The sequence below is a fragment of the Cyphomyrmex costatus genome, unplaced genomic scaffold, assembly GCF_001594065.2.
Source record: "Cyphomyrmex costatus isolate MS0001 unplaced genomic scaffold, Ccosl1.0 scaffold124, whole genome shotgun sequence".
NCBI lineage: Eukaryota > Metazoa > Arthropoda > Insecta > Hymenoptera > Formicidae > Cyphomyrmex > Cyphomyrmex costatus.
The window spans coordinates 72824-83850 of NW_017275218.1; the positions used below are offsets into that span (position 1 = coordinate 72824).

Below are 11027 nucleotides of genomic sequence, written 5' to 3' on the forward strand. Positions count from 1 at the left end.
GAGCTAGAAGAATCAAGTCTTTATGTGTACTTTATTTTATATTTCTGCACACACTCTCTCTCTCTCTCTCTATTTTTTTGCATCATATTGTTATTATTATGTATGTGTATAAATTATAAATTCAATACAATTTAATATATATTTATAGGGTATTCAATTTAATCTGTCCATCTTAAAAACAATTTAAACTAGACGAGAAATCAGAAAATAAACTTCTTAAACATTTGGAAATACGTCTCTAGAACATTTTATACTTATTTATATACATAGTATATAGAAAGAGCTATTTTAATTAAACATTCTCTGTATTATGAATTAGAAAGATCTCATCTTGTATACTAAAATTATATATTTATTCAATTATACCAGAAGGTAAAACTACATATATTATTCGTAAACATATGTTGGTCGTTTTGTTTCCAATTTATTACATTGACTATTCTCTTTTTAGGAGGAAAGTACATCTTCTTAGTTTATTACATGAATCTGCAATAACCAAACTTGAAATTTTCAAGAGTATCACAACTGCAAAACAATGCTTAACATGCATATTTTTTTAAGTCAGAGAGAGAAAGAGAGCGGTTCATAAATTTAAGAATTAGTCTTCTTTATTAAACAATATTTTATTCAGAATGTTTTCCTTTCTACATATTCTTCTCCATTGCCATCAATTATAATGTTTTGCACCATTACTACAAATTACGCTGAAATTAAAAAAAAATTAATTAATCCATCCAGTCTTATTATTAAAATAAACACTAATGATTAGTGTCTTTTTTCAGTTCAATTTCTGTGATTTTTTAGTTTTTAGTAAATGTGTGTTTGCTGAAAAAAATATATATCAATTATTAATATTTCTTTTAATTATTAATAGTGTTTATGCTTCGGTCTTAAGGACTTAATCCTAAAATTCAGCCAATAGAGTTCAAATTTCGGTTAGAACTGGCAGCTTTATTGGTTAAATTTTAGGATCTTGGGATTAAGACCTGAAGCATAAACCAGGCATAGCGTTTTCGCAACGGCTCTCAGAATGGCGTATTCCGCAGTAAATAAAAAAGTAGCGTATCCTAATAAATTACTAGAATATGCAGGTTACGCTTGTGATTGGTTTCACTCTCGTTCCGCATTACGCTATTCCGCTGCATGGGTATGCAGCCTAAAGTATCAATATACCAAATTGTTTCGTTTATGCATGTTGTTTTTATTAATATTTTATATTCATTTTATATTTAATACATTTAATACTTTTAATTTTCCATACATCGTGTTTTAATATATTTCCAATTAACAATTTGTACAATCAAGATACGCGCGTCTCCGTTTGGGTAACAACTGTTCAGAAATTACGCTCAGATAACTCTTGGGTGCATTTTTGATATAATACACGTGACGTAAACTATAGCCTAGAGTTATCTATTTCTGAACGCATGATTAATCGAAACTTTAAGCCACACCCTCAATGCCGCCATTATGCGCAATGGTTCACCTTATTAGGCCTGTTCTTTTTCTCTGCACTGCCTGCACCAGTTCAGACAGTGCAGGGGAAAAAAGAACAAGCCTCTTGTATATTTCCACCATGATGAGGTTAGGTAAATTGTTGATTAATAGTAGGAATTGAAGTGATTTTATTGTGTACTTTTAAATTTTCTATTTGTCTACAAAACAAATGAAATGGGTCTACTTACGGATCCTAGAGCTGGAACTGGCAAAATTATAAAATTATTATTAAAATGGGAAAAACCGCTGTGTTTTCTATTATATATAGGAGGAGTTGTATGGTTAATGCTCTTAGCGTTACCGGCGTTTAATGACAGTACGTGTGGTCTTCCTATAAATAAAAGTTTTTAATAATTAAAGGCATAATACCATAATTTTAATTTGTATTTTTAAATTAATTTAATTTTTAGATACCTATTTTTCCGAGAATGCTTTATTACCTGGATTAGTCACCAAAGAAAGTAATCTGGAACAAACGTCAAAGCAGTATTACTATGAACTTAGTCATGAAATGAAAAGATATCCGAATAATATGCCTTATGCATGGCTCTCGGCAAAATTCAGTCAGCTCCAGTTAGATGTATTTGTACATAATTTTTCTTTAATTTATCCATTTAAGGAACAGAAGGTAATATCTTTTTTAAATAAATCTCATCTATACACACACACATATATATATATACACAAAATTTTATAGTTTGCAGGACAAAATGTTTATGGTATTGTCAGAGCTCCACGAGCTTCTAGTACGGAAGCTATTGTAGTCAGTGTGCCATATAGACCTATTAACAGCATATATTTAGATACTGCACCTTCAGTAGCTTTATTACTTGCATTTGCAAAATTTTGCAGAAGTAAATTTCTATAAATTACTATTAAATGATTAACAAATGCGCTATGTCAAAATATATTTTTTAACAACTGATAATTTGTTTATAGAACAAAAGTATTGGGCAAAAGATATAATATTTCTTGTAACGGAACATGAGCAGTTGGGTATGCAAGCATGGCTAGATGCATATCATGGAGCTACCAGTGGTCAGGAAGGAATTTTGATAGCAGGAGATTTGTCTGGAAGAGCTGGTTCTATTCAAGCCGCTATTAATCTTGAGTTTCATGCAATGAAAGTCACATCAATTGATGTTAAGGTAAGTTAATATAAGTTTCGAAAACACACACACACACAGTATTATATCTATAAAATCATTTTTGTTCTTAGGTAGAAGGTCTAAATGGACAACTTCCCAATTTAGATCTTTTTAACTTAGCACAAAATATGATAGCTAAAGAAGGCATTCAACAATCTTTTCAACGTCGAATTGACGTTAATTACAGAGATAAATTTAAAAGTTGGTGGTATTATTTTAACACATTAATGAGCATGATAGCAACACAAGCTACTGGAGTTCCAACTGGTAATCATGGACTCTTCCACAGGTACAATTTATAAAATGAAAAAAGACGAAAGGGATATGTATGTGTGTGTGCATATATAGCTAGTACTAGACAAAATAAATTGTACATATTTCAACAAATGGATTTTGTTGATAAAATTATTTTTTTTAAAAGCAGATAAATTATTAGATAAGGAAAATTATATCATTTTAAAGTATTTAAAGAAAGGAAATATCAAATAGTAAAAATTATGTTTAAATTTTTTATAAAAATAATTTATTATTTAAATTTACTATTCAATATTGTTACATTTTGCTCTAGATAACATTAAATAGTATCTTTTTACGAAAAGATTAAGCTTTACAATTTTTACTTACAATTTTTACTATTTCATATATTTATTTCTTTTAGTTAAATGCTTTGATTTCCCTATATTTAATAATTTATTTGCTGGCTAAAAAAAATAGTTACTCTAGCAAAATAAATTTTTTTGAAAAATGTATGTGTTAATAAAATTAATTCAGACTTTCCTAATTTACAATTTTACAATTTGTACAAGTAGGCGAGAAATTGAATAACAAGAAACGCAACCAAGATTAAAATAATATATAGTTATAAATGATTCTTTGTAAATATAATAAATATTTTAAAATGTATCCTATCCTAAGTGCATGTGTGCGTGCGTAGCACATAATACCTACAAAACATTAGCAAGGCGTTGAAAAAGACATACCTAATCGTTTTTTAATGCTTTGCAAGCGCTGCTGTGCTATTTGGGACTTATTATACTAAAAAAAAATTTTTATTTGTTATAATCAATATATAACCTTATAATATGCTATAATATACATATAATCTGTATATTACATTTTAATCTTTTATGTCTTCAGTAATATTGCCTTTCACATTTAACTGTAAAATGAAATTTGTCCTTAGATTTGGTATTGAAGCCATTACATTAGAAGGTTTCAAAAAATCTGGGAAAGAAACAGGAACAAATTTTTATCAAGTAGGACGCATAGTAGAAAGTATAGTGAGATCGCTCAATAATCTATTAGAGCGTTTTCATCAGTCGTATTTTTTCTATCTATTACCTTCTACCGATCGATATATTTCTATTGGTAAGAAAAATGAATAAATACATTTTTAAAATACTCTTAATTTTTCAGGCTCAAGTAAATGAATAAATAGAAATTATTTTACAGGATTATATATGCGACCTTTGGTATTAATAATCGCTAGTTTGTTTATAAAAGCATTTTCCATTTGGCAAAGATTACAGACATCAAATAATTCGAATGAAACAAAAAAGAATAAACAATGTTTGTCGAATAAGGTAGCAAAATTCGACATTTAGTTAATACATTTTTTATCATATGTATTAATTAAATATTTTTTTATTCATTTCATCAATATTTCTGTTTTACTAAACAGAAAGAAAAATTTGACATTGGAAGTATCGCTTCTGAAGTGCTGTGGGCGCACATATTTGGAGTACTAATAATGGCATCTCCTCGATTTTTCACTTTAATCGGATCAAAGATGTTGAATCTACGTACAGAGGATTCATTATACATCAGTTTTGCCTTAATCACAATTCTCACGGTGTTAGGGCGTTTTTTTCTAAAGAGGTAAAACGAGAAAGTATTTTTAGCGCTATTGTATTTAATACAAATTTAATAGCGCGTTACTAATGAATATAATTTGTAGATCGATTAAATACGAAAATATATGGCTCGTATTTGTTATTGCTTTGATCGAGTTAGCTACTACACTAATGTGCATAGCTATGCATAATTTTTCATTAGCATTACTGACGGCCGTTGTATACGTGCCAATTGTATTTTTGATAACACCGCATCATGAATCTGCGTCCAGGTGAGCGCGATTGAAATTGCTTTTTGTACATTCTCTATTTTGTTTAAAATTCGTCTGTTTGAAATTAACATTTCGCTTTTACAGATTCCGTTGCTGCCAGTATATCGTGTGGATCATGCTGCATCCATTTATTTCGTCGGCGATTGTCGTGATGGGCTACACGTATCTTAATTTTCCTACTGATCCCATTCCATCCCTAGTGCTTAGGAGCTATCGCGCCAATAAACAAGCACTCGTATTCAGCATTGTTGATTCTATGATATACGGCAATTGGTTTTACAATATCGCCACTGCCGTTATGCTACCGATATGGTTGTTATTTTGGAACGTTATGCATTCTAACATCCTTTACAATAAAACGGTATAACTCACGACAGAATTTCTATCGGTTCGAGTGTTATTCACAGATTATCTTTTGTGACATAATTTTTCTCGCGTCTATAATAAATCGATTAATTTAACTTGTGATGAGTATTCAATAAAAATTGTTTGCTCTCAGCAAGACTTTTCCACAAGTAGAAGTGCATTTCGAAAGGAGTCCTCGGAGGTCAACTTATTTTCTCATGAGACTACATGTTCGTCAATAATACGTCAACCAATAGATATATTATCTCTCCGTGATGATAACCCTTGCGATATTCTTATTGTCGATCAGCTCAATTAGTCTAGTGCGCGTAGTGAGCGCGGTAGCATTGGACGAGCGTTGCTAGATAAAGTACCAACGCATTAAACGAAACCGAAGAGCATTATAACGGTATGTGAGTTTTTTTACAATTAAAATTACGCACTACATTGACATACTTACGTAGACGATATCACGAATTGTTCAATTGTGAACGATTTTGATGAAATATTATGTATTGATTGCTGTACATGACTGTATATAATCGTTTCTGATACTCAAGTGTCGCAATAAATGCCATCCAACGCAATTGTGACCTTCTTGAGCTACGCGTGTTTATGTCTTTAAACTTTTTTCCTTCAATTTTTTTAAACAATTCTTATTTGCAAATATTCGTGTTTCGTCATCTTGCGATATGTAATATATGTAAATTTATGTTAAAAAAATTACATACTACATTCCTAATATTTTGTTTTAACGATGACTTCGTAACTCATTCGTAACTGAGTTATATTTCCTTATATTTCAAATTTTATATGAAATATTTGCTTATATTGCTTATTTCTTAATTTATTGTCAAATATTCTAGTAATCAAATAGTAAAAAAGATTTTTACAATAAAAGAATATGAAGATATTTACTTGTTCAAATAAATTTTATTTTCTTTATTTAGAAAAGAATTTCTATATAGATTTTCTATATGTAGGTTAAATTTCACTTAAGAAGGTATCATAGAAATTTTCCTTAATTCTTACGTTTCAACATTCTATAAATTATGGTAACAAATAATCTTTATTGCGAACAAATCGAAGATAAATAAATACGATAAGACAATCATGATTATGTATTCAAATGCTTCTTATACATATTTTTATTTTGTCGATATATATAAAATCAAAATATATATGTATATGCATGTATATATGTTTTGATTAGAATAGAACATTGTAGGAAATTCAATATACTTATCGAAAATTGTGAACAATCTTTCGTAAAATTCGTAAATAACCTGAATCTTGCACGCTTCTAATATAATTTCGTGTGAATTTATATATTACGTAGATTCTTAAATGCGCGGCGAAATTTTTTCAGACTTACAACGCAAACTATAGTAATAATAAACTACCGCAGTACTATCACGACTTAAATTAACTATAACAATCTAACAATTTTTGATGCTCATAGCATCTGTTGAATGACATATTAAAATCTATGAATGACATATTAAAAGTCTGTAAATCATTTAATTACATTGCAAAAAATATTACTTTGGCCGGGAGTTGAACCCGGATCGCTTGCTTTATGCACAAGTGTTCTAGCTAATTAAACTACCGAGGCCTTAGAAATATTCTTCGCAATAATCATATATAAGTAGGAACCAACGTATATTTTCAGGCGATGTAAACAAGCAATATCAAGTATTATTTGGACCCCGTGAGAGTTATTCGTAAACAACGTTTTAGATACATAATAATCCAAAATTCGTGAATTAAAATATCACAGTTGAAAGTTCTTGAAGAAATCAATTACAGAGGTATTTACTATTTTTTGTTCTCAACAGTAATTGAAGTATAAAAGGTTAAAATTGGCTAATTACGAATTCGCAATTAATACATTCTTATGTTTAAAGTAACACAAGTATATATATATATATACTTATAATAATACATTCTTATGTTTAAAGTAACACAAGTATATATACTTAATAGTACATACACTTATGTTACTTTAGACATAAGAATGTATTAGTTGCAAAAGAACAGATCTAAAAATAGACATGTGATTTAAAGACGGCTGAATTCCTAATTGGCCAATTTTGGATATGTTTGATGTATGGCGAAAGCAATAAAGAAAGTTTTAGTACAGTCCAAGTGCAACAATAAAAAAACAAATATAAACTTGGAAAGAAAAGAGCACTAGGAGTTAAGCGCAGATAGCTTTATGCAAACGCTGATATATATCAAGCAAAACTTATTTATTATAGTAATTGTGCTTACATATGTTTCGGCTCATTTTTTAGCCTTCTTCAGAGACAATGCAAATTATACAAATAAATTATAAATAAAAAATAATACAAAGGATCAAGTGATGTTTAATCACAGTGAGCTCCCTTATAACCAAGAAATAAAAAACAAATCGTGCACATTCATAGATATAACGAATAGTAGCGTGCGTAATATCGTGAGTCGTATATGTATATTACGAATTAGTCTATAATAGTGTAATATCACTAAACAAACTTAACAAAGAAAAATTTATAATTCATAGTTATTATATCTATTACTATATATATTAATTTATTATTAATTTGTATATGACGTTATAAATAGAAAACATGAACAAAATTTGAATAATTGCATCAAGTGATAGAATCATTATTTTACTGTAATAATATTGTAATCTTTTTAATTTTATGTTCAAATTTAATTCCTATTGACATTTAATATTTGTCTAATGTTTGTGAGCGTGTGAAAAGTATACAAATTACAAAGTGTACTTTTCAACAAGTGACACAGTACAATTATACAGTGTGATCATCTCATCCTTTCTTAACATTGGCGAGCAATAAGGATATCATGATACACTGTGTCAAATCGTGTCATCAGCTATGTTGGAAGACACACAAAGACGAATTTGATTAGATGCACTATAGTGCACCCGAATACATATTAAAGCTATTTTACACCGATTTTATTTGACTATACTGGAAAAAAATCATGTCACACAGGGTGCGATCCGCTTGACGCTACAAATGCTTTGAAACTTTCAAGTTTTTTTCTTCTGATTGCTCAATCAGAAGAAAGAATTTTATTAACTAACCAATCAAAAAATGCTTCGAAGTATTCGCAGCATCAAATGAACTGTAGCCACATATAACGGAATATAATTAAAACAAATTATATAATTTGAAAATTTACATATAATATTAGAAATGATTTCATCTGTCATATTATTTTATAGTTATTGAATTTTAAATAGTTAAATGATAGAAATATAGAAATGAAGAAAAAAACCATATCATCGTGTGACATTTCAAACTACGTAATTTCAAAAAAAGTTTGATTTAGAAAAATTCGTTACGTGATTTAGACAGGGAATGGAAAGTTACTTTTTAAAAGTAACTAGTTACAGTTACTCGTTACCGAGTAAAAAATGTAACTAGTTACAGTTACAGTTATCGCTTTTTAATAGTAACTCGTTACAGTTACCGTTACTTGAAAAATAACTTTTCGTTACTTTTCCGTTACTTTTTTAAAATCAATTTAAAAATGTACTTTTGCATTTTTTTTTTATTTGTAATACTGACAAATATATAATTTTATTTAAAAAAAAAAACAATGTAGAATGGCTCAAATAATAAATTAAATAAAAGTAAAATGAGAAGGGTTACGAGCCAAAAATGAAACAGTTTATTTCCGATAAGAACGACGATGACAATGTAATTAAATGAATAAATATATATTAGAACAATAACATGGATAAAACAAGATAAAAACAAACGACGTTTCGACACTTATTGTCATCGTCTTTTAAACTGTTTCGCTTTTGGGTTCGTAGCCCTTCTCATTTTACTATTATTTAATTTATCTTTTAATTTCTTTTAAACACAATTGTGTAATTCTAAAATCTGTAAAATATGCAGCAAACTGAAATATTTGTATGTCCTATGTATTATATAGAAGATAGAAGTGTAAAATAATTACTGAATCATGACAGCCGAATGTCTAAGGGCTTTCAAGTCTTATTGATAAGCGCTATAAATAGCATGTATCCAATCAAACCGTGTTCAATCGTGTGCAAAGTAACGACGAAAGTAACTGTAAATTTCGTTACCGTTACCCAAAAAATGTAACTCGTTACCGTTACAGTTACCAAAAAAAGAAAGTAACGCAGTTACCAGTAAAGTTACCAAAAAAGTAACTTGTAACTGTAACTTCGTTACAAGTAACGAGTTACTTCCATTCCCTGGATTTAGATGCTTCTATTCCAACTCAAGTGATATATGAAAGTGAATTTTATGGTCTAAAAATTTACTTATTTTTTTACAAAAAGGTGAAAAAAATATTCCAAGTGTGTACGCGCTTGTACATTCCTTGCAGTTTTAAAAAATATGTGAAATCTTTTAATTACGCCATCAATTATAAACAGAAAATACATATTGTTGAAACATTAAACTATAAAATTAATAATAACTTTTCCATACCTATTCCAAACCTACATATTTTCCAAATTATCAAAAATAATTATATTTACATATATATATATATATACAATATATATATTTCAAAATAATAATAACTATTTCAAACCTATTCCAAATTTATTTTCTGAACTATCAAAAGAAACAAATAAATTGCCAATATGAGCCAATACACAAGTTTTCAATGTGTACTTTTTATACAATTTATTCGAAGCAAATAATAAAACATGAACGTTACGAATAAATGTTACACACTAAGAACTTGTGTTGACCCATATTGGCAATTTGTTTGTTTGGTTTGATTTATTCAACTGAGCCTTTTGATTATTCTATTTTTTAAACTATCAAAATAATATTTTTTTTTAATATGTGAAACTTTATATTTTCATTCAAGAATCTTTTTAATAAACAACAATTGTGTGATATTACAGGCGATAAGAGTAAAAAAAATAATCTTTTTAATTCTAATTCAAGTGCACACACACACACACACACACACACATATATGTATACTTTGTCATCCCGTTCAAAGATCTGTGAATCATTCTTTAAAAAATTTTTAATGTAAAAAAATTAAGCGTCACTGTATCAAATGAAAAAAAATTGCTTTTTTAGTAACATATAAAGCAATCTTACAAATTTAAACTTTTTATTCTTAACCTATTCATAATTCTAACTAATCACTTTTACAATGTGTAACGCACACCTTTCGGTTTAAGTTGCATAATAAAATAGTTATATGAAATGACTCACTAGTAAATTTGTTTTTTTTCCTTAGTCATAATTCTTTACTATTACTTATACCTAAATAGTAACTTACATGATAACACTGCCATTGATAGACGAGTGAGATAACGAAACACACACACACACGTATATTATATACTATAATATACATACATATAAAAAAGATAGAAAACTATCAAAATTAATCGTATTTTTTTTCGTGTCTTTTATTATAAATGATTAAATATATGTATATGTTACTGATGGAAAGTATGCTTTTCTTTTAGAGGGCACACTCGACACAAACGTCATTCTATCTTTCTTGAAATTTAACTTATTGTTAGTCTTAGTCTTGGTAAAATGGCCCCGACCACGAACTGAATCGATATGGCTAGCTTAACATTTAAAGAATGATAAAGATTATAGAACGGTGATCGTGTTGAGTGTGTCTTCTAAAAGTAAAGCATACTTAATGTAGACTCTTTGATGTATTCATGTATCTTACATATGTAAATTATACATATATTACGCGTTTTACGAAATATTACATATTGTCGAATGTATATAATACATTGTATATACATTTGTGTGTAAAATGTTTTTCATTGTACAGAACACATTTTGTTGGAATAACAGAGTGTATATACATATTATATATATATAGTATATACATTATATATATTATATATATATATATATATATATACT

General features: G+C 28.3%; 2 protein-coding genes across 2 annotated transcripts in view; both read left to right on the forward strand.

Moving 5' to 3' along the window:
• The first annotated feature begins 1565 nt into the window (after nt 1-1565).
• On the forward strand, nt 1566-5149 carry GAA1 (glycosylphosphatidylinositol anchor attachment 1). The gene is made up of 10 exons (XM_018550633.1): nt 1566-1813; nt 1908-2125; nt 2195-2351; nt 2437-2645; nt 2717-2934; nt 3829-4013; nt 4098-4228; nt 4327-4523; nt 4603-4770; nt 4855-5149. Exons 1-10 carry the CDS (start codon nt 1672-1674, stop codon nt 5135-5137), a joined length of 1908 nt encoding a protein of 635 aa, XP_018406135.1. The 5' UTR covers nt 1566-1671; the 3' UTR covers nt 5138-5149.
• A 298-nt stretch (nt 5150-5447) lies between these two features.
• The window catches only part of ry (xanthine dehydrogenase rosy), a 21699-nt gene continuing 16119 nt past the window's right edge, over nt 5448-11027 (forward strand). Inside the window, exon 1 of the mRNA XM_018550631.1 lies at nt 5448-5524. The gene's annotated coding sequence lies outside the window, so the exon portion shown is untranslated. The remainder of the gene's footprint in view (nt 5525-11027) is intronic.